The 24,696-nt window shown below is 43.1% G+C and overlaps 1 protein-coding gene across 6 annotated transcripts in view; it reads left to right on the top strand.

Moving 5' to 3' along the window:
• Positions 1 to 24,696, top strand: part of chd9 (chromodomain helicase DNA binding protein 9) — a 100,792-nt gene that overhangs the window by 23,084 nt on the left and 53,012 nt on the right. For 5 of the 6 annotated variants that reach the window (XM_064335815.1, XM_064335813.1, XM_064335814.1 and 2 more), the window contains one exon: positions 15,577 to 16,040. In XM_064335815.1, the coding sequence (XP_064191885.1) occupies positions 15,577 to 16,040 (464 nt within the window). Of the gene's footprint in view, positions 1 to 9,157; positions 10,031 to 15,576; positions 16,041 to 24,696 lie in introns of those variants that run through there. The other variant, XM_064335816.1, reaches the window with a different exon arrangement.

The following is a 24,696-nucleotide window of genomic DNA, read 5'->3' as shown; positions in this document are numbered from 1 at the left end:
TGAGGGGATGTGTGACTTTGAGTACATCAGTCATGTGACTAGATTCTGCATTCGCTGCAGGGTTCTGAGGCCCAGCCAGGGAGACTGGTGAGAGGGGAATTGCAGTAGTCTAGGTGTGAGAGCACCCTGGCCTGGATTAGACGCTGTGTGGAGTAGTTGGTTAGGATGGGGCAGATTTTTTGGATGTTACATATAAAGAATCTACTCACCTGACTCACTGCTGATACTTGGACTGAGAAGAAGAATTAGTCATCCAGGGTTACCCCTAGGCTTCTTGCAGTAGATGAGCTTGAAGTGAGTTCTACTGTACCATCTAGATTAAAGGAGAGGTCTGTCAGTGCTGAGAACTTGGAGAGAATGTATGATGGTCAACTATCCATCATTAGATGTCCTGCAGGCAAGCTGAGATGCCCCGTCTCTATGTCTAATCTCCAATAAGGCAGGACTCCTACTGCATCCTCCAGGCAGAGAATACGCTTCCACCGGCTGTCCCTCCCCCATCTCCATCCTCCAATCAGGGAAGCCTGGCCTTTTACCTGACCTTCAGGAAATGCCTACAAACAATGTCAAATCCCTGTCCAAATTTCTGTCAGTATCTTCACACTTTAAAACAATGTTATTTGCCCATTTCACAAAGGTCCCCTGGGCTGCCAAAACATAAGGGGGAAATGTAAAAAAAAAAAAAAGAAAACTGGGAAATGTAGTAATCCTCTTCATTTTTTACAGTATTTATTTTTTGCAGCATTTTTTAGTAACAGCAATGTTATGAAGTTTTAGTAGCCTAATTCTGGAACAACTGTACTGAAGTGGATGTAGCCTGTTACCTTTGATATAGAAATGGAGTGGAGTGATATTGTGACCAAACCAAATTTCATTTCACAAGACAAGGAATAAACCATGGGTCTTATTATATATTTTTCTTTTTCTTGGGTTTTGTCAATTTCTTTTATTTTATAGCAAAATGGTCAATCCGCTTGCAGTTACTGCACCTCTTTGTTCTTTAAATTACATGACCTGACTGCTTCATTCAGTTGATTGTTTCACTTTGAGAGACCTTCTCAGGGCTTTTCCTGCATGGAGCATTCTGAGGTGGCCACCACGATCAAATTTAATGCCGCCTCCTCAAAATTGTGACTGCTGTCTGCTTGAGCAAACATTATAGACACAATCGCTGAACACCGTGGATTTCTATCATTTGTAACTGCAATGGCGGCATTATTCTGATGTGGCGGTAATCATCACGATACACCAGGAAAGAAGAATGTAATAATACAGTAGCTGTATGCACAGAGTTGCTATGAGTTTGCTGCATTAAGACTGGCAAATCTTGTTTTTTTTGTACTTAAGTAAATGCAATATTTTATTTTTTATAGGCTACATCCTATCAGTTTAATGTTTTCAACCAGTGGTCATGCTAGCTCATGGAGCCTAGCATGACCAAAATCTGCATTTTATGCTAATGCACTTGCGTTGTGATAAACTATTTTTGTTATAAAATATGCCAACTCAGATAACACAATAAATTGGCTATATGATGTTCATAATCTTATTATGGCTCTTAATAGGCTAATAGAAGTGGGGTGAAACTGCAAGGTTAGTGCATTCTGATCAGTACTATTTTTTGGCTCACAGGCTAATAGCCTAATATTTAAAAACCCCTTGGAGGATTTCTGTTTTAATTTACTCATGTTGAGCAAGCTAGCTGGAGCGTGACTACTGGTTTTTGACTTTTCAGTCAAATTAGGTGCTTTCCTTTGGAATCATTGCTACCAATGGCTGTGTAATATTCCGATCAATAAACAACACACGTCAGACACCGAAAGATGATTGGCTCAGAGAAACAGGAGTCATTATTTTGTTGCCATTCAAGTCTGGGTCATTGCCCCTTTTAATCTTAAAAAGAATTGGAATGTCTGCATTATAGAACCCAGTGTATTTTTTCCCTCTGTTTTGGTTCTTCCTTGCATGGAATGAGTGGTCCCAGTAGTTGTCTTGCGTTGACCACTGTCCACTTTGCTGATATAGCCTTTAGAATATTTTTTTTTTTTAAAAGAGAGGTGGCCAGGAGGAGAATGAAGATGGCAGATAAAAAGACTAGTACAGTCATTATCTGATCATTAAAATTATAATTCACATTACTAACAAGATATGGTAAACATGATTACAATAAAGTACCACCTCTGCCTCATTTTGAGCCAGGAAAAACTCTGCTGTTGCAGGCATGATGCAGTTCAGAATGGCCTTCAAGGTACCAAATGTATATAATGTACAGATTTGTCATGCCTCATGTCACACCAGGGTAATGTCAGAACATCACGGGCTAGCAGTCAAATGCTAAATGTGAAAGCTCTCACAGCGTTTTCTGTTTGGACTGGAGCCAGGCGACTGCTGGCCCAGCATAAAGCAGGCTGGTACACCTTTCTCAAATATCAAGGATTGGTTAAATTGGTTCAGTTCAGGAAGCATTGGTGCAGATCCTGTCCCTTTTCTTCTGTCAACCATACATCTCTTGCCCTGTCTTCTACTTCTAATAGGTCTTATCAATGGATTTAAGCTTCTCACCTGGGTTGACAGCGTCTACAGTATATTTACAGAAATGGGGGTTTAAGATCTAGTTCAAATTATTCATTATTTGTTACAAAGGTTTTAAAACTAGGCTAGCCTATATAAAATGGATATGGGATGCTTTCAGTATGATGCAGTAACATGAGAATAGTAGGACACAAAGGGCTACAAGTGCCTTTCGTTACAAGTGCCTTTGGTTAATATGCATTTTCTGAACATGCTTATACAGGCAGTGTAGAATGTGCACCTACACTGGCCAAAACAGTTTCAACATGTTCCGTGTATGGCTGTTGTTTCGTGGGATCATGAATGAAAAAGTATAGCTGCATTGTTTGCATAATAGAAAGATTCTTTTTGCCTACATATTTTCAATGGCATGCTTGAAACAGATTTTGATTGAAATTGATTAATGAATTCATTTAGGCTAATTGGAATTAAACTAATTAATCTTCAAATTTGTCGATGTAGAAAAGCATTTAAGGTTGTCATGTCTTGTGTTTTTATGGGCAAGACATAATGAGATAATTTGAAAAGTGCAATTTCAATAATAACTAGAAGAGTGCACTCAGTAGAGTGCAGATCTCCACCGGGCGTGTTAGCTTTGCTGATGCAACAATAGAGGCTACACAATCAATGCAACCAGACAAATACAATGTTACAAGTTTTTACCATGTGCCACTGAAAATCCCAAAGACGCCGATTCAGTGAAGTAACGCTAAAGGTGGTGACATGTTAGCTAATTTCATTCATATCAGCCACGATGTGTTAGACAGAGCTAACGTTGACGTTATAGTGTGGCACTTTTGTTTCAAATCTGGACAGGAACAATCTGGACAGGAACAATTCCAAAAGACCAGTGATATAAAATATCAATTTCAACGTCAAAATGCCAACAAAATAATTGCCACAGATTCAAAGATTAACGTACCCCATTAGTTGGCGGATTATTTTGTTGGCATTTTAACGTTGAAATTGACATTTTACATTTCTGGTCTTTCATTCCAAACGGAAGCAGTTGTTGATCACTTGTGGCCCCTACTGGCCGGTTAGGAGGAGTGAGGAGTTAGCACTCAATGTATTTCAATGGACAATGATGGAAATTAATTCAAATAAAATACTTGTCGTTGACCGATTTGCAAAATATTCGAGAATTCAGCATGCACAACAAGTATTAGGCTGATTGGCCCAGTAGTATGTGAGATTAGCTGCAGACATGTCACACACACGCACACACGCGACCAAATGCATAATCCCCTCCAAGCTCTCGCCTGGCGGAGATAAATAAAGCTTCAAGCAGCAATTAAGGGCCCAGGTACTACAGTGCCTCTGTGTGACCAATTCTTTTGTTTGTTCAATACAGGCCCATTGCTGTAATGTTCCCCACAAAATTTGGTTGAAATATATACTGTTGTTTTGGAGTCATTTAAACCTGGTATAGTGCCCCCAGGTGGCCAAATTTCACAAAACTTAGTGTGAGCTCCCCAGGGCTCATGGTAAGCATGTGTTTGATGCCAATCAACAAAATAATTGCAGACGTCTGGCCACTCTTCCTTTATTGTGCCTTCATCACCAAATTCGTCAGTATATTGTGGGCATATTATTTGGTCGCATATTGTTTGTTGTTTTTAACAACTTTCAAAGAAATTGGTCTATGGTCAAACCATTTTTTGTAATGAGCCACACATCGATTTTTATTGGCTTGCTGTGGCTGTGTTGGCTGACCTAGTACTTATCTTTTAGAAGCTTTTGATCCGTGGACAAATTTCATGGTGATCTGTTCAACAGTCTAGGAGGAGATGCTTAAAATGGGTTTTTCAACAAATTAGAAATGGTTGAAAATCCAGTATGGTGGAAATTGACGTTGGTGGGTGTGTTCAACTCAGCAGGACCTAAGAATTATGGAGAAAAAAAGAATCTTGACTCTAGGGCAAACGGTTCAAAAGTTACAGGCGCAAATCTAGCATCAGGTTTGGCCTGTTACTGGTGCTAGAGGGGTGGATGAACTGACCCCAAAATTGTTGTCTGGATATCTTGGCCTTTCTTCAGTGTGTCAAATTTCACAAAAAGCTACCACTCCCATGGCAGAACTAAAGAACTATAATAATAGTGAAAATTTTTAAAAAATGAAATAGCCTAGGTGTCTACACACCATTGGTGCTTGGCTCCTAATATTGTACTGTGAGAGGAATAAAGGTATTTAGCATTCATTTGTTTTTGTCTTTAGGTGAGCCAGTACAAATACTCAAATCTTATCCAAACCAAAAATATAGTTTAAACAAAGCAGTTCATAGAGCTCACAGCTCAACCTTGCTGGAACACACAGCCAATTTAATCAAGTTCCTTGAAACTCCTGAATGAAGACGTGATGAAATCTCACTGAATTTCTATCCCCAAGCCAAAAATACCCTGTCATTTTGTCATTTCGGCTTCAGTAAAATTATGCTTTCAATCTTCTTTCTTTCTTAAAGTCTTCTGCAAGTTGGTTTTGTTTGTGTGAGTAATTGTACAAAATATTGAAAGGCTTATGAAACAACTGCTGTGTTGCAGAAAGAATGATTATAATTTTTTAAGCACTGCCGTTTTATATTGAAATAGAATAAAAAAATTACAAGAAAATCTTTTCTCATATAGGCTACATTTTAAAAGTGCACTATCTAGGCTAATAGTATTGTATCATAACTTAGTCAGGTGTTATATGCAGAGATGATCTATAAATGATAATGAAAGATTTATATTACCAATATTGTCCTTGTCTCATTGTGCACCCAGAACTGTTGAGCATTCGAATAAGCATTAGATTTTGGAATTGAATCGACTACAAGTATTTATTAAATATTTAATGGGATGACCCACCACTTATGTATTGAATGGGAAACCCTGGCTGTATCAGAATCTCCCTCCTAACTACTCAAAATATGTGCTGTCTACTAAGCATACTGCATAATGTTTAGTACTTATTTTTTAGTAAGTGATGGGTAGTCTGCAACAAATATCCTCCATACTATTTTCCAGCCATACAGTGGAAGTGTCATAAGACGATCCCCACTTGCAGCCATGCCCATGTCAGTGAAGATGCACCTTGTTTTTAAAGCAAAGCTGCATGTCATATTTATGGAACCAAAATGGCTGTTTAGTTCTTGAAAAGTATGCTTCCAAATATACTCGAAACCCCAGAAATAAGTAGGCCTATATCGTGCTGGGATTTTAAGTTTAGAGGAAATGTTGCCTACTTAACAGATTATTCTCATCCAGTGTACTCAACAACTATTCTTGATAGTAGGCCCTAGGTGTAGCCCCTGACTTTCCAGATCATGCCAGTGCCGACCTTGGCACAAGTGTAACCCTAGGAAGGGAGGAATTTAGTCGGCCATGATGGGAGCGCCTCGTCGCTCACCAGTGACCAATGCTAATCAATCAAGGTAATATGCTGATTTTCACTAGTTACTGTAACTAGCCTATCTGAGTGATAAGAAGCGGCGGCTGAAATTGCATGCTTCTTAAGACAGTGCATGCTTGCCTGTGCTCTACCAAATTGATAATGGAGATTGCAGGATTGGGTGCTGATAATGTAGCCATTCCAAATTTGGAGACAAAGCGGAGAAAGTATTCAAAAAGAAAAAGCTTTTCAGCCCAAATCAGCATTATGATGCTGATAAAGTACCAACAATGTTAAAAATGGACACACCAATGTCATCTCGAAAAATATTTAGCACGACATGCAGTTTATCCTGAATGACAGTGCACCCAAAAGACTACAGTAGACCATTTCTAATTGAAGGTACATCAAAAATGAACAGTGGGGTTTGATGAAGCTTCATCTGTTTTCAGTTCATACCAGAATTCACGTAAGACAAGCCTGGTAGAGATGTTAAAAGAACCGACCCCTAGAGCTGTCTAGGGTTTCTAGGTACAGCTTTCTTCCCTGTTAAACAGGTTTGGTCACACAAGTGAAGTTGTGTGCGTTTTTGGTTGAGTTTCTTCAGAAACAACCTGTCATTTAAATCTCCACCGAACATTAAATTTATAGCAGTATTTCTGGATCCCAATGGTTTCTTCCTCTAGCCTTGGTGATCCATAGTCCTACGAAATATGGCAATATCTTTCAACCATCAATTGATTGACATCTGATTCACTCCATTCAATGGCTCCAGCTTTGTAATTAAGTCTTCTGTTTAATTAAAGTCAAGATATTGAAGGAGCTAAGGAGCAGGAAAATCTCTTTGGAGAAGTCATTGTGGTTCTTAATTAAGCGCAACACTTCAAAAACTGCTGATTATTGATTAAGCGTGTCATTACAGTACAAATGATGCAAATTAATTTGTAGTCCTAGTCCTTATTTCAGTCAAATGCATTTTTTTGGAGAAAAACCATTGCTCTCTGTATTGTGCATATCTGACAAAATTCTTTCTATTGATTTATCTGACATCCCCCACAGAGCACCCCATCCCCTTTGCAGCATCCCTGCCCAACTGTCCCAAGAAAAAGGGAAACCAAACATAAACAGAAGAATTGAATAATATTAGGCCAATCTGGAAATAATAACAAATCCATGAGCGGTTAGTTTCAAAACAGTTAGGCTACTTAAGATGGCACATATCCCTTATCCAGTGGGCATTAACGGTGGGAGCTGCTCCTCTGAAGTTCATTAGCACCTAGCCATGACCCAACATGGCAAAGACTGTATGCATATATGCATGCATGAATCTAGTTGAAATATACTTAAGCGCAATCCAGTTCTATGGAATGAGTGGTCCCAGTAGTTGTCATTTACTTGTGAAAGCATTTCAAAGACTAAACTCCAGAATTCTGCTGATCCAGGGAACAATAATAGATGAAAAGAGAGCCTGTCTTGCATGTGTAACATGTAACATCAGCAACAGACACAAGACTGTTCTTTAAGAACTTTTTAAAAAATAAAAAATTACCCTGATTTGCAATTTTCAGTTTGAAATTATCAGTTCGGCCTCTCAAGTGTCACCTACTGCTATGACTGTGCTATGTACGAGGATGTTTTTACTCAGGAGGTAGCAATTTTTCACTAGTCCCCAGACTTCACAGTGCTATAGGAGAGCTATAGCATCACTCAGAGGAGAAGCTCATCTCTCTCTAGTGGCATGTGGGCATTTGAGGCATTGTGGGAAGGAAAATACAAGGAAACCTTAGCCTAGGTAAATTTCCCCCAGCCCAGCAGGGCAAAGGGATAAGCTATGTCAGGCTGTGGACTCCCGGTTCCAGTCCGCTAATTACTGTGCATATCCAAAGCTGAACCAGTAGTTTGCTGACCCTTTTCCTGAAACTGATCCAGGGTCAGTGCTTTTGTCTGAAAACCCATTTGCTTATGGAAAATGCTGGTCGAAAAGTGAGGAGTGCAGTGATGCAGCCCTCACCCCCAGCCCACACTAACCTCCAGTCTTCTGGGAAGGCTTTATGCTAGGCTAGATGTTGGATCACTGCTTCAGGGATTTGCTTCCATTCAGTCAGAAGAGCATTAGTGAGGTTGGGCACTGATTGGACGAATAGGCCTCGCTCGCAGTTGGCTTTCCAATTGATGTTGGATGGGGTTGAGTTCAGGGCTCTGCAGGCCAGTCTAGTTCTTCCACACTGTCCTCGACAAAACCATTTCAATATGGACCTCGCTGTTTGCCCAGGGGAATTGTCATGCTTAAACAGGAACGGGCCTTTCCAAACTGTTGGGGAAGCACAGAATCGTCTAGAATGTGCTGTTACTGTAGCATTAAGATTTCCCTTCACTGGAACTAAGGGGCCTTGCCCAAACCATGAAAAACAGCCCCAGACCAAGGGGTGTCCAGATACTTTTGGTTGTTAGTGTGTCTAGCAGGGACTTTCTAGCTTTCTAGTTTTCTCCTTTGAGCAGCTAAACGAGTTTCCTGAGGAATGCCCAGCATCAGTCACAATTCCGAAAATGCGTAACTTGTTTCAACGTTATAGAAAAACTAGAATTTGGTCAGATTTGAAGTAATGGCTGGAGATTAGTCAATGGAGCCACAGGGGCATGTCTGTGTGTCCTTGCTGCCGTCTGTCCAGAGGCACTGTCTGCCGCTAGGCTACATGTTTTAAGAGGACCATTGGCACTAGCACTACATCTCCTGAGAGTCGCATGCCACGTCTTTCATCTGAAGAACTGGTTTGATCAGTAGTCTTTTCCCCTGGTCAGTTTGTGGTGCATTTGATTACCTTGTGCTTTGCCACGATTTAAGGTAGCCATTGCTTTGTGAGTGATTTATAGTCTTGTGACTGAACGGATGTGCTATCCACACAACTGGTTTTGTGTGTACACACACCCGCACACACACACACAGATAGATAGAGAAGGGAACACGGTCACCTGCCCCTACAGACTGCACCACATAAAGCATGTGACAGCTTCTCTTATTCTGTTAGTATGGAGGCAATTCCATTTTATGTATTAGCATACTGTACACGTTTGTGATCCATATGGAATTGTTGTTGAAATCCGGTACTTTTGGGGTTAAATTGTGAAAGTTGATGTAATAACTGTTAGCACCATCTGCTGGCCCACTTCCTTGCACAAAGAGCGAGAGAGAGAGAGAGAGAGAGAGAGAGAGAGAGAGAGAGAAAAACGAGTCTGGATTTTAATGACATCTCTAATATTCATGCTGATGCATTTTGCTGCTTTGTGCTTTCATTTTCCACCGCTCTGCCCGAGACTCGCGGCTCGCTCCTCGGCGAGGGAGAGGGGAGGGGAAAGAGGGAAGAGCAGGAGAAAAAAAGAAGTGGAAAAAAGCAAGAAGAGAAAAAAAAAAGCCGAGCGACCGACCGAGCCAGCACAAAACCCTTTTGTGTACAAAGTAGGAGCAGCCTACCTTTTTCGGCCCGGGATGTGAAGGAGGAAGAAGCAAGCGAAAGAAAGCGAGACAGAGAGCGAGAGAGAGAGAGAGAGAGAGAGAAAGCGAGGGGGAGAGAGAGAGAGGGAGAGACCGAGCGAGCACGCGCGCCTGTGTGCGTTTCAGAGCGACCGATCGGCCGCGGCGGAGGGGGAATCGATGAGAAGGGGGGGAGCGCGGAGGCAGGGAGGGAGAGAGTGACGGAGCGCCTGATCAGAGAGCAGCAGAATGCCACGCACCTCGGCTCCGCGCGCCGCAGACTGAACCCGCCAGCAGCCCGCCAGCCGCTAATGCTTTCCCCCTGAGCTCAGCCCAGCGCGGCGGGAAGACGTGGAAGTCGCTGCCGTGGTAGAAACTGCGCTGGGGTCGGGGGGGGGAGGGCGGGGGAGAGAGAGAGAGAGAGAGAGAGGGCTCCGAAGAAGCAGCTGAAGGGAGAGAGGGAGACACGGAGAGAAAGAGAGAGCGAGAGTGAGTGAGAGAGAGAGAGAGAGAGTGAGAGGGAGAGAAAAAAAAATTCCGGCGAAAGGGCAAGGCTTTTGTTTGGCGGCTGGGGAGAGGAAAAAAAAAACATGTCTTCAGTGAAGAGGCCAAGAGGAAGGGTAAGTGAGTCGCGCGGAGAGAGCCAGGAGGGAGGGAGGAGGGGTGATTGGGCCGAAAGGCTGACGGGAACTGAGTAACCTTCCATGCTACTGGCTCACGCTGCAGCCGCCACCATCGCCATCTTGTTACTGCTTTTTTTTTTTTTTTTTTTTACCTTTCTCCCCCTCTAGACTCATTTGTTTAGCTGCAGTAGGCCTTAAGGTGGCACGCTCGCTGTACTTGTTTGCTTTTTCTCTCCACACTTTCTCGTTCCCTCTCTTCCTCTGGCTCCTGCCCCCCTCCTCTCTCGTTCGCTCTCTCTCACTCTCTCTCTCTCCTGCTCTGTCCCTCCTCCGGTGCCGCAGTTGATCCGTGTTCACGCTATCGGGATGTCACATGCGCTCGAAGCGTCGGTCGCAGACGGGTTTCGCTATGTGAAGGGGGAGGGCCGCAGGGTTTGCCACCACTTGGGCTCACGGCACCTTTGGGTTTCGTTACAGCCGAACGCGTTCCTCGGAGCTCGGAGAGGCCGAGAGATTCGGATCACTGCAGTGCTGGCAGGCTGTAATATTAGTTATTTATAGACATATTACACAGCTGCAGCTCTGTTCTTTTGCTGCATTTTTCCTCTCTCCTTTTCTTTCTCTCTCTTTTTCTCTCTCTCTCTCTCTCCCCCTCTTTCTCCCTCGTTTTCCAGCTTGTTGTTCCTTCTTTTCCTCCAGCCGTACTGGATTAATGAGAACATTCCAGTGTGGGCCAATAATTTTCTCTAACAGCCTCGGTACCACGCACGTGAACACCATAATACGCCTCCTGTTTATCTGCTAAATGAATTGCTTTTCCCCCCCCTTTCCGAAGGTTCCGGTTAATTCTTGTTATTTACTACGTTTAGATAGCAACTGGCCTTGGAGTGGTGGTGCGTTTATAACACGTACAGCTTAGTCATTTATAGACGTTGGGCTGCAGTTCGAGGGATTGACAGTAAACACGGGCGCAGTGTGGTGTGCTAGCAGTCCAGTAGGATGTTTACATCTCTTGTTTTTGCCTGCGCCTCCGTCCATTTTGTTTTGTCGGCGTTACGGACGTTCGTTCCGTCGATGTGTCGGTCCTGCCTCCCGAACCGCCGCGGCGGAGGCCGGCGTTAGCGGCGCCGCGGAGAGCGAAAGCGACCCCGGCGAAGTCGGTCAGGTGCGAAGAGCCCGCCCACGCTCGCGTGCGCGCGCATACGAGCACGTGCGCGTTTATGTGCGTGTTTAAGACAACAACAAAAAAAAGCCTGCGTAGCTCAGTCAGGTCTTTCTTTAAACCTAAACCTGTGAGAGAATAAACCTGTGGTCAGGCAGAACCGCTGGTGCAACTGTCGCTCTTTATTTTTAGACGAGGCTGGTCTCTCGGCATCTAAAGATGAGCTCCGTTCAGGGCTCATCGTGGCCTGCTGCACTTTGCCATGTAAATGAAAAGCCTGGGAGGCACTGAATCTTCCATCGATCGGCGTCAGCAGTAAATGGAGACGAACAGTGATCGAAATGCATGGAAGGTTTAAAGGTGTAGATGTAGGCATGCTCATGATATCAGCAGCGACCAGGATTTAGCTTTCTCCGGGGATCCTCGATGAGCACTTTGGCTTCTGTAAAAAACTTAAGGATCAGTTATGTCTCGGATGATTCAAGTCAGTTCTGTTTAGGTTGCTGTTTTAGTATGTTTTCATTTTCGGTTTTGTAAGATGGCCTGTTTATCCACTGTTGACAGTAAACAGTATGTGTCTGGTGATAAGTCATTTTACACTTGTGTAGGAAAGCCATTTATTTCGGATGAAAACATTTATCGTGTTGGCTTGTGAACTTAGAGTTTTTTGTTTATTGATAACCTTGGTGCAGAGGTTCTCAAATTGGGATCTAGTGACCCCAGTGGTCTCTGAATTAGGGCGCAAGCTAATATCCTTCATCACACACAACTACTGTTGGTCATTCGGAATAAAAACCCAGAAGGTGAGCTGTTTCTTTAAAACTAGTGGTGCCATGCCTTAAGGCCATTAAAAGAACAAGATTATGCCCATCAGAAAGGACAGTAAGGCTGTATATAGGCTAAGGCTTATCAGACTAACTTTTCACCTCTACAGTGAGACAAGGAAATTTTGCACTAACGGACATTGCAATTATATTACATTAAGCAAAGTCTTGTATTGTAGAACTGCTAGCAAGTAATTTCAATTGTGCAATGAGCCTTTAAATTGATACGTTCCAGTCAAAATCTATAATCGATTGACAGCCCAATAGATGATCGGTTTCATGTGTAATAATATGCAAATGTTTTTGCATTGGATAAAACAAACGGCAGGCTGTAATCCTCTGGTTGGCAGCTTGCGATGTTCAGAGTTATTCAAGCACTTTGCTCTTGGGTTCAGATCAGTATGACCCTGCTGCTATATACTTTAGCCACTTCCTTTAATAACCAATACAATTCCATCTGTATAGCGTCTGTTATAATAGAAGTGTACATAAATAAATCTCAGGGAAGGTCTTAAAGGCCTTACTTATGTAGGAAGTATGCAGAAGTGCACAAATCAGAGAAACAAGTCTTTGTTATGTAGCCTTGGCTAGGTTATATAACCAGGCCTTTGAGATATGGATCCGAGAGAATAGATAGATAGTACTCAGGTGCACAAACTGTGTTGGTACAGGTATTTTCTGCCTGACAAAGCCAGTTTGGCTGGTATGTACTATTGGTAAGGTCCATATTTTTATTGAGCTGAAAAAACAGCATGCCCTTCCGCATATGAAATGGATTATCATAAAATTGAGAGGTTTAAGATACCTTATGTTAGGGAATGCTATTGCAAACTGCTTTATTAAATTATGGTTAGTCTGGTCATCGTTAACAATGGAAATTTTGATATTTGAAAATAGCACTTGTGTGTACCTTTAATAGTATGTGGCTGTAACTGTTTAAAGCAGGATCCAGGCAAACCTCCCTATACTGTATTTTGATGAAAGTCCTTGCTCACATGCTAGAAACATAGCCTATGCTGTAGCTTGAGCTACCACATCACTGGATAACTACCACGCCGCATAGAAGTCATTCATTCTATTTGTAAATCTAAATGACTTAATATTATCTGATGATACATTCTATATATTATATATTCTCTGTGTATGTAGGCTACTTGATCAGGGACCTTCATTCAGGGAATTTTGCTGTTTATTATACTTATGTCATGTTTTGACAAACTATTCCAGTGGCTAGAGCAGGATTTGTGATCACTGGTTACCAAACTTATTTATTTAAAAATGTATTTTTTAGACCCACAGTTTGCAGTCTTGTGTTGACAGTTAGATTTATATTTTTATAGTGTTTCCACATTGTATCAATGCAGATAAAATTGCAAGTAGAGATTTTACTGTAACCAAAATAATAAATGAAAGAAATATTTTTTGTAAAACCTTAAGGGGTAGTTTTCCAGATGGACGACAGATGTAGCGTAGTGTAGCCTATATGTTGTAGGCTATCTGTATAGCTTTCTTTTTTTCCAGAAATTAAAAAATAAATAACTGAAATATTTCTGACATTATTTGCTAATGTCATTTAGATTTGGATTTGGATTTGGCAGTTTGCACTCACTGCATAACTGAGTGAAAATAAAGTTTCAGGATTTAGGTAGTAACACATGTCAGACTACTTTTGAGCAGTGTTATCTCCAAGAGTGATCTCGATGTTGCATGCAGTAACATTTTTTAAAGATTGATTCTGAGAATTTCCCCACAGGCTATCAGCAAAATCTGTTAAAAGGGTCTAGCCGGCCTTGAAATATAGCCGTGGTAAATATAGCCTAAATGTCCATACTGTGTAGGTTATTTGATTTGAATTGTATTAATTGTAAACATATTATTGTTAAAATTAACCTGTGTTGTGATTTATTATTTGCATGGCCTATTGCTTTCTTACCCACATGCAGTATGTTGCCTCCTCCATGCCTATCTTGCCCTCAACTTGTGCTTTTACAATACGCAAATTCAGTGCCAGAGCCCTTTAGCGTTTAGCATTGCATATTTATGTGCACTCCAAATAAATAAGATTGGAGCATTTATTCAAGAAAAGATACACATAGAAGAGAGGGCTGTTTAGGCCAGGGTAACATGCTAGCTTGTGTCTTACGGTCTGTCTTTGAAATTTTGCCTGGTTAGACAGAGCCTCAGGCTGATCATTCAATACAGAACCCCTAACAACTTCAACAAAAAAAAAGAAAAACTTGTTATTCAGGTTGGATTATATTAGCTAATGCAAGCCGTCGTTCAATAAGTTCTGTTTTATTTTACTGTTCTTTTTATTTAGGCTATTTGGTTGTTTATTGGTTGTATATGGAATTTGAATGCAAGCTGGCTAATTTGTAAATGGTATTCCGACTGTCTGCATAGCAAGGATTATCACAAACTGACATATGTTCTTCACTTTCTGTCTGCAAGCATGTGGTGTAAGGGTTGGCTAGAGTTAGAATTTCAACATAAGTGAGAAGTTCTCGTGCTTGTCAGCCAGTTCTGGCATTGGCTGTGGTTAACATTTGACATGCAATGTTTTAATTGTTGTATGAGTGAAAATGAAAGGGGTTTTGTTTGCGTTTGAACCTTCAAGCACACTTTGACAGATATTGTATTCCGTCTGTATACAGACGTTTTTCAGCACAAGTACAGTGTTTTGTGTTAGATTTGTGCTCTCAGGCGTAGCTTTGCTGTGTGTTGTGTGTGTCATCCTGAAAATATTGACAATTACTAATTGCTAACTTTGCAAAATATGTGACAAGTTGGATTTTTTTGGATGCAGTGACTGATAACTTACATGTGCAGGAATATTTGCTGGTGTAAGGTAGAAGGTTGGGTTCAATATTGTACTTTTTTAAAAATGCACCATAACTCACAGTAATCATCAGCACCTGGCTACGCAGTGAATATTTATTTTGGCATAGGCTAATATAAGTAATTCTGTCAGCATTTAGGCCTACTTCTTATAATTTAAGTACGCGCCCCTACCCGATGGAGTAGATTGCAAAAGGAACGGCATATGGTGAATGCAGCACAATGCATATGAAAATGCAGAAGAGCGATATGCTGTGGCTAATGACATCATTATGTATGTGAGGCACGCTCCCTCTGCCCCCTCCCCCCCACTGGCAATAACATTGTGTATCAGTGCATTTTTCCCTCCCCGGTACGGCAATATGAAATTCCAGATATCTGTTCTGCCTTATATTAAATATCTCTGTGTGATTACTTGTCATGCGACGGATAGAGGAGGTAGACCTGGAGAAATATTCAGAGGCGGTTTAATGTATTCATGTGCTGTAAAGCATCTCAGCGGCGATGTTTCTTTAACCCTTTGAGGAGTAGATTTTTTGAAATGCTTTTTTTTTCCAGAATTTTTCAATGTCAGTGTTCTAGAACTCTGTTGCTTTCAATTCCCAGTAGTGATTCTTACATCAGCATTAGAATGTTCAATCGAGAACATTCTAATCGCGTGTTTCTGTTCTTACGCCTTAAAAGGGTTAAAATGCATTTCCTTTCTTTCCCTCCCTCAGCCCCCTAAAAACACGAATGGTTCCAGCAGCCACCCACGGGTCGCCAGCCCTCCGATGAAGAGCAGCTCGTCGTCCTCCTCATCCTCCTCTTTCTCCTCCTCCTCCTCCTCTTCCTCCTCGTCGTCGTCCTCGTCGTCGTCCTCCTCCTCCTCCTCGGACAAGCGGGGGAGGAAGCAGCAGCAGCAGCAGCATCAGCAGCAGCAGCAGATGGAGGTGGGGCCTGAGGACAAGCAGCTGAAGGCCAACCGGATCATCTCGGAGGCCATCGCCAAGGCCCGCGAGCGGGGCGAGAAGAACATCCCGCGGGTCATGAGCCCGGAGAGCTTCCCCTGCTCGTCGGACCACAGGACGCACGGTGGCGGCGCTGGCGGCGGCAAGCCCCGGCCCAAGGAGAAGGCCTCCAAAAAGGCCAAGAGGGCCAGGATCGTACCCTCCTCCAGTCCCAAACAGAAGGCCAAGATTGGGTGAGTGGAGGCTCGCTGCAGTGCCTATTATACATTCTTTTTTTTTCTGGTCAAATATATGATGATGAAGCACAAATGTGCAGGTTATCTATGTTGGGCTCGGTTGCTGTCCTTTTGCTCTTGGCAACTCTGTTCGCCAGACTGCAGTTCAGACATCCGCGTTCTTTGGAGCGAGCCACTGGCCGCCGTGGTTGAGCGAATTCAAACCCACTGTTCGGCCTATTGGAACTGCGCATAGTAATGACATTGCTCGTAACCTCCGGCAATTAAAACGGCATGTTTGGCACAGGCTTTCGAGATCCGTCGTCCCGTTTGCGTTGTTACGAGCGCGATTGGCCTTCGGCGCGGGTAGCCGTGCCTACGTTCAGGCTGATCCAGCATTTGCTGAACGTGTGATCCGCGTTAAAGATCTGGGTCAGGCACCTCTTTATTACCACATCGCTGTTGCAAGAGGAAGTGAATGTTTTAAGCTTGTATAAGCCATTGTAGAGAACCTGCCAATCAGGCTGTCAGGAGAGACAGTAGCTGTTTGTCTGCTGGGTTATGTGCCTCCGACCAGACCTTTGGAATGAACATGTGAGTTTCGTGGTTTCATATTTTCGGCTATTGGTTGCTTTTTTAGCTCGTGTCCTTCCTTGGTCTGCGGAGAGTTGAAGGTCGCGACGGTCGAGCGTATCCGAGACCGTGGTTGACAGAGGGTCCCGCGTCATCGGATCACGCTAGAACCGTTCCCCGGAGGGCGGGGTTGTCCCTCCCGCTGGGCACGCCCCCCCATCCCCCCCCCCTCACTTTCCCTGTAAGGCGCCATGGCGGCTCCTGCCAAGCTCCCGGGTCTGTGGGGGCTGATAAGCCGTAACGATCATCATCCAGCATTCTCAGAGCACAATAACCATCATCAGCGCCGTGTGCCTGTTTTTTTCTACAATCAGACGCGATGCCTATTGGGTCGGTGATACAGCAGCCAATCGGGAAGAGCGGCCTCGCAGCCTCCGCGTGATCGCCCGGCTGCTGGTTGGCCGTCACATGGACCGCGACCGTGTCTTTTTTCCCCGGAAGTTGTTTCACGCGGCCTCTGAATTTTAGAGATTCACGACCGCATCTTGAATGCATAAAGGGGGGAAAAACAAAAACGCGAAAACAATGGCGACGGGCTGCGCGGAGGCGATAAATATTAATGCGCTCGGAGCTGTTTGTTAATTATCATTGCGTTTCATCTGCCGGCTTTACCTCCGAGTGACCTTGTTTTCAAGCGTCAGAAAGAAAGGAAGAGAGAAAGCCGGGAGGGCGATTTTTGCACCTCAGGGGCGGCGCCTCCCATTTCGCCCGCAGGGACCCAGACGTCGGAACTGCGTCCGGGGACGCAGGAAGGGCTCGTGCGAACGGCGGGGCTTCTGGGCGCGCACACTTCCTGCCCGGGCGCCCACCTTTGTAGGCAACACGGGGACTTCAACGGGGGGGGGAGAAATCCGGTTTTGATTACGAGGAGGAAGCGCGTGCGGTACCGTCGGCCCGGTTCGATGATTGATGGTCGTTTTCGTTGCGTCTGCACCTCGGAAATGGCTGAAACCGGAGACGCCGCTAATTACTTTTTCTCGGGGAGATGGAGGACGTTGTCAAAGCGGCGTTATTACGCTCCCACGTAAAAGACGCGAAACGCGCCAGGGTAAACTGAGCCGCGGGCCTCTGCGGCTGTCCGTCCACTCCGGGGCCAGGCGGCGTTAGACACCGGAAGTGCAGGAGTGTAGAAATTTTTTGGTTTCTGATGTACAGTGCAGAAGCAGTATTGGGACAGGTAACGGCAGTGTCCCCACACAAGCAGTGTTTAGGACATACAGCCCCAGGGATCATCTTGATTTCACACCTTATTTTTGAAGAGCCCAGTCAAATTAAAGATAAACTCAACAGATGATCTTCTGCTGTCGTCTGAAATTTAAACAAAAAAATTGATTGACAGTCTGCTGTTGGGGACATGGTGTGGCTTCGCAAATGTGCCACATCAACACCACCCTGTCTGTCAGCAGTGCACTGCTACTGATGGGAGTTGATCCACCCCCCTCCCCTCCCCCCCCCCACAAAGATAGTCCCTGAAGACCCCTTTGCTAACCGTTCAGACTATTCCTCCCCGCTCACAAAGGAGGCTCTTGATACGCTGCCGAGCCGCATCAGGTGTGTGACCTGTGGCCCTCGCGGGCCCGTGACTCCGCCCCGCGGGGGCCCCCGAAACGAGGGCCCCCCGCGCTATCGCCGAGAGCGCCGTGCGCTCACGGTCACCAGCCGGCACGGCCGAAAACAAAGACGGTTATGTGTGTTTACCGCTTCGCTCCGTGCAACCCCAGGAAAGCCTATAAATAAAAGGGCCGCGAATTCTCCGCTGAGCCGCCCGGGTAATTTTAGCTCCTTTGTTTAGAAATTTGGCAGTATTTCAAAAACGGTCCAAACTCAAACTCTGCCCATTTCTTGTGATATCGCACGGCCGTTCCAATCGGCGTGAGTTGGCGCTTTGTCGGACACTCATCCGGTGTCTAAAATGGACATATAATTCAGAGTGCTTAAAGGGGTTGTGTACATTGACCTTCTCGCTCTCAAAACAATTTACAGTAGTTGGTCTCTGTGTTGTAAACGTACAGTGCATTGTTTTTGTATTGCAGGGCACTCTACCTCTATAATAGTGCTGTCTCTTCACTCCTTTAGTCTAGTGTGCACAATGCTAGCCCTGACCCCCTGTACTGTAGTGTACTATCCCTACACTCCTGTGGTGAAGTGTACAGTATAGTCTCTCCACTCCTGTAGTGCAGTGTACACAATAATCTCTGAACTCCTGTAGTGAAATGTACAGTATAATCCCTGCACTCCTGTAGTGAAGTGTACATTATAATCTCTGAACTCCTGTAGTGAAATGTACAGTATAATCTCTTCACTCCTGTAGTGAAGTATACAGTATAATCTCTATAATCTCTGCACTCTTGTAGTGAAGTGTACTTTATAATCTCTGCACTCCTGTAGTAAAGTGTGCACGATAATCTCTGCACTCCTGTAGTGAAGTGCACAGTATAATCTCTGCACTTTTGTAGTGAAGGGTGCATTGTCATTTCTGAAGTCCTGTCGTGAAGTGTTCAGTATAATCTCTGTTCTCCTGTAGTGAAGTGTAGGCTACATTATAATCAGCATTCTTTAGTGAATTGTACACTATAGTCTTTACTCCGACAGTGTAGTGTACATGGTGCTCTCCCTGCCCTCCTGTCTAGTGTCACTCACCTGTACCTGCCCCTCTGCAGTCTCTTTTTAAGAGTAATAGGTTAGCGCTGTGCAGCTGCTCAGGGATCATTGTTTGTCGCAAATAATGGAGACTGCGGGAGTAAAAATGACTCTGCGTAGGGTTGGCGGTGCACAAGAAACAAAAAAACAAAACGAATGCACATCGCCCAGGTTTCCTCCATGAAATATTAATGCGCACCTCTGCTGCAGAGGGACTAACCCTCCAGAAAAGTCATTGCTCCATTACTCTTGCGCGGCGCGTTCTCCCCGCGGGGTGCAGAGCCTGGGGAGCCGATAACAAACTCGCTGAAGGGACCTGCAGGGCGGATGATGGAGGTGGGCTGCGGCTGCACGCAGGGAAGACCCTGGAAACGGGCGGTTGCCGAGGAGAGAAGTAAACGGAGAGGCGGCGATCTCATCAGCATACTGCAGAGCGCTTCCTTTTCAGCCGCTTAGACGGCTAACCAGCTCGGCAGTTCAAGGAAGGGCCGGCTCGTGTACTTTTTTTCTGAATTTGGTCTTCGAGCGTTACGTGGACCGCGTCCTGTGTCATCACGGCTTCATTGAGAACTTCGCATTCACTGACTTTCGTTATGAGGGTGATTTAATCATGTTGGCTAATTCTGATTTTGCTACAACAGAGATTGGACTTTTGAATGACATCATCCACAATACTTCTGGAGTAATGGCTCTTTGAGGGCTCTTCAATGTCAAAATGGCTTAAAATTAAATTGCGTTTGTCTGGGAATAACGCTAGCTATTGATCTGATGATTGGCAATAGATAGTGTTTCAACACCAGCTGATTGCAGCCTGCATCAAATCAGAAATTGACATAAAATATGTTATATACATTATGTTCCAGAAAAAGCCAAAGAGATCACATTTGTTAGCTAAGGTTATCCACTCATGTATGTTAGCTTGTGCCCTGCGTAAATAATTAGCCATTACAATACCTCTGCTTCCTGAAGATCACACCAACCAACGTGGAACGCGGTGCTGTGTGGGCTGCTGTACCATGCTCAGCTTAAGTTGAGCTGTCAGTTGTTCTGGCTCAACCATTGCTATCATGCCTTTTGGCACCACATAATAAGCTCCATTTCTTTTGCTGGACAAGTACAGTTGTATAGCGTAGCGTAGGCCACTCATTTCAGTGACCTTGGCCTGTGAATTACTACTGGAGTGCTTATAAATAATTGAATGTCAGTTTCTATATAATACTGCAATGATAAGAGCTCCTCAAGACAGGTTTTTTTTCCTGCCAGTTTAAAATTATAAGAACTAAATGGAAACCCCTATGCTTTGATTCATCTGCGTGAATCTGTTATAGAAAAAACAGATGTAACCAAACTAGCCTATATGCTTTGGTGTCTGTTCATACCTGCATACTATTTAGCATCTCCAGATCAACAACATTGCATTGATCTATGTGCAGGTCTGTCATTACCCTAACAACTTTCTGGAAGTAAATGAAACCATTGATAAATCACTTGAGTTTACCCTATCCTTGTAATGGGTTTATATAGACTAATCAAATTAAGACAGTGACAAAATGAATTAATTAACTCATTAATTAATTCGTAGTATATTACGAGGAAGGCAGAAAGTCATCTTGAAATTGGAACAGTCAGTTTTCCCACGGTTTCATGTCTTCCCATACTGCAGAGAACATCAAGCTAAATTTAGCGTGCTAGACATTTGCAATCCAAGCTAATAGCAGGACAAGGCAGGTACCTTTCCTTGTATCTGACTAATCGATCACATTGTGAATCACTTAATAAGAACTCATATGCATTGGCAAGAACCTCTTGCATTCGGGAGCAAAGCAGAGACACTGACATTCTGTTCTAAATAAATTTGGTAAGGTTTGTTTTCGTTCGATCAAATTGCACGTTCCCTTAAACGGTCTCAGTGCGTTTGATTGTGAAGGTAATTGCCACAGATGGATTCTATTAAAAAAGGAGACAGCTGCTATTGAGGAAACCTTATTTAAATAGTTCAACTTGCTAATGATCTAAGAGATCCAAAAGACAGAGTCATGTCGTTCACATTCACTGTGAGCTCATTTCTCTCTTATGAGTGAACAGAAGAGAAGAGGGTGGCGAGTCCAAATTCGGTCACAGAGAGAGGTTTCGTGAGCTACCTACTGAACGGAAAAGTCTCTGCCGCCTGCTTCCTGTTCTTTTATTTGCATTTTATTTACCTAAATATGAACAGGGATGTTGGAGAGTATTTTGCTTTCCGATTAGGATGAACTACAGCTTGACTCTTAAATCCACTTTTTAAAAAGGAGAAAAAATAGAATGGATTTTTCATTTCTAGCTTTAGTAGACAAAATTAAAAAATTCAGGAATTACCCACTTAGAAGTCAATTTAAAATGTCAGTTTTAGATGATGGGTGCTTTTTATACACAAAATGGAGCGAAGGAAGAGGTTCCTCGTGAGAGTGCCAAAGCTTTCCGTGCCAATCATGTAGTGTTTCCTGAAGCTAGCATGCTGTAGCGCTCTGCAGAAAGCACATTGGTGTTCAGTCATGCACCTGTGTCAGTCAGTGGGTTTCCTAGCTTCCTCTCACGCAAGACTGGGCTTAGTTCATTCGCAGCACATTGCACTTTTAATTTAGGCTATATGTGATTAAGGGGTAAGGATACATTTTGGGGGGCTATGTTGCCTAGACAAGAAACAAGTTTATACTCAACAGAAAGGGAAGACTCGCCACTGCATTTCATTTTTTTTTAAAGAGTCACAGTTAAGGCTTAGAGATTTTATTTTTAAGGAGTTCTTTTGTAAGGTTAAGGATTAGACATTTATTTTTTAATGGGCAAATTATTTTTATTTTTTGCAGCATTTTTTATCAGTGTTTCAGTTTACAGCCACGCAATCTTATCATTTTTCAGTTGTTGGTTCTTACCAACTTTCCCCAAACACAAACAGTAGACCCGATTTAAATAAAATGGCATAACAGTTAGTCAAAACTTCCTGAGACATATTTGGTAATGAATGCAAAGTCTCTTTTGATTGGCCAGACATTTCTCATTGTGTACCTATTTACATGTACATTTCTGTTGAACGGTTTGAAAGCGATTGGAAGTTCCATCAGGTTCCATTCTGGCTTGTGTAATTACTTCCTGTTTTCCTGTGAAGCACTGAAGTGTGACAGTGTCTCTAAAAAGCGCTATACAAATAAAGTTGAATTGAATTGAATTGAATAAAGCCACTTGCTACAAGTGCAGGCTGGATCCTACAGTGTACTATTGGGCTGCAGAAGTACACAATTAGCCTCACCCACCATAGATATTTAACCATGGCTGTCAAGGCTGCTACTGCATTATTCCCCTCAATGATGCACCAACATGATGGCACTTGTCGTAAGAGATAATACATAGCACACTCTGCTTCAATTGGTGCAGGCACTTGTCTATTACTATGCCCTGTAGGGATGTGTTCTTCAGCTACTGCTTTGGGCAAGATTCAAGATGAACAATTAAAGGGACAGTACTTGCTCACTGTTAAATCTTTACTTAGTATTAGGCTACAAACATAATAATAATAATACAGTTTTTGTTTACTTTTACAATAGAGATGTTCTTATGAGCACATCTTTAATTCTATTTACATGCCTCTTATTTTTATTTTATATTAAGGTAGCAGTGACACCTTTGCCAGCTTGCTTGAGCACAACCCTTTCTACTTTTCACATACTGTTTTCGAAAACAGTGTGCGCGTAAGGCATATTGTGCATGCGTAAACGGAGCACACACATTCCTAAAACTTGTATAACTGCCATTTTTTTATTCTGTCACAAGCTGCAGGTGCCCTGACACTGAAGAATGCTTTTATTTTCTTCTCAATGATCGAAGATCCACCATTATGCCGACGAAGGGCCGTTTTTGGCCCCCAGGCCACCAGTTGAATAACCCTGCTGTGGGGTTTTAAGTAGGCCTAGTCGCTGGCTCACTGGCCAGGGCTGCGGAGGGGTGGCCGTGTCTCCAACTCAGCACTCTTAAATAAAATAAAATAAAAAGTCGGAATAAATGTGCCTCGAAAACAGGAAAAATCTGAAAAATTGTTTTGTCAAATTTTTTGATTCAAGCATAAATACCATTTCCAAAGGTCAGTGCCAATGTTCTGTCATTGTTTGTGCAATGGCGTCACTGGGGACCTGCTAGACTGCTACTAATCTGTTTATTTTTTGGAAAAGTTCATGCCGTGATCCAGGTTGGCATGGACCATTTAGACTGTCAGCTAAGTGGAAAAAAAAAAAAAATCCTTCCTGACACTATTGTGTGTTCAGTGTCATACTGAAGATGACAAAACTTCCCGCTGTGTTCACGAAGACAAGAATCAGAGGGTGAATTGTGCTGTGAACCCGACTGTTCTTTATGATTAAAATGAGCAAGATTCTTATCTGTTATTTACAGATGTAGTCATATGAAAGTTATTGACTCTTTAATTTGAAGCACCTTTGTCTTTAAGATAACATGAAACATGCATCTTTAAATATTCACGTTTATCTTTGTGTGTGTGTGTGTGTGCGTGTGTGTGCGTGTGCGTGTGTGTGTGTGTGTGTGTTCGTGAATGTGTGTGTAAAGTATTAGGTAGCTCTTTGTATTGTAATCTACAGTGCGGCAGCATTGAGAGGATTCCCAGTTCTCTTTGTTTTTGTGGTGGCTTGATTTCCTGGAGGAGGAAGACTGTACTGTATAGAAAATCCCTCGGAAATCCCAAGTGCAGGGTGCTGGATTACGCTGACTTTAGCAGCTGTTGACAAAACAGGATGGAGAGGTCTGGATCAGGATGTAGCACCTCTGTCTCTTTCTGACAGAATATCGTCTCTGCTCCACTCAGTCACTGTCGCCACTGTCCTTCTTTCGTCACTGTCCTTCTCTCCTTTCTGTCTCTCTTTCAGTGACCGTCCATTTTTTTTCTACACAGTTTCTTTGAATTGGCTGTTATGTTCACAGCAACCGCACTTACACTAACCCGAATGCGGAATCTTTTCTTTTTTGTATGCAACCTGGGTCATACCGTTTCATATCTAGCTCACACGGAAAGTGAAAAGAGACTAGTATAGCTGTTACGATATCCCCATCAAATTGGTCCTGGATGTATGTAGAGCATGTGGGGAGATTTATGAAAAAGAGATAAAATAATCTTTCTGCAGTGTGAATGTTTGTCTGTAAATCCAAACATTATGTTTTCACCAACAGACTTGCCAATATTCTTGTCATAATCTTCTCAAACAGTATCACTGTGTAATTCTGAATTCTATTGTGTAGCGCTAGCCTATGCGCATTAGCTTAGTTATTATGTTACCACGGCTGTACAGTGCTAATGAGACAATTTCAATGTTGTTACCGTACATATACAAATGCAACACGCAGCAGTTTCAAAGATTTTAAT

Source organism: Anguilla rostrata, chromosome 5 (assembly GCF_018555375.3).
Source record: "Anguilla rostrata isolate EN2019 chromosome 5, ASM1855537v3, whole genome shotgun sequence".
NCBI lineage: Eukaryota > Metazoa > Chordata > Actinopteri > Anguilliformes > Anguillidae > Anguilla > Anguilla rostrata.
This window is presented reverse-complemented; position numbering and strand designations above follow the sequence as displayed.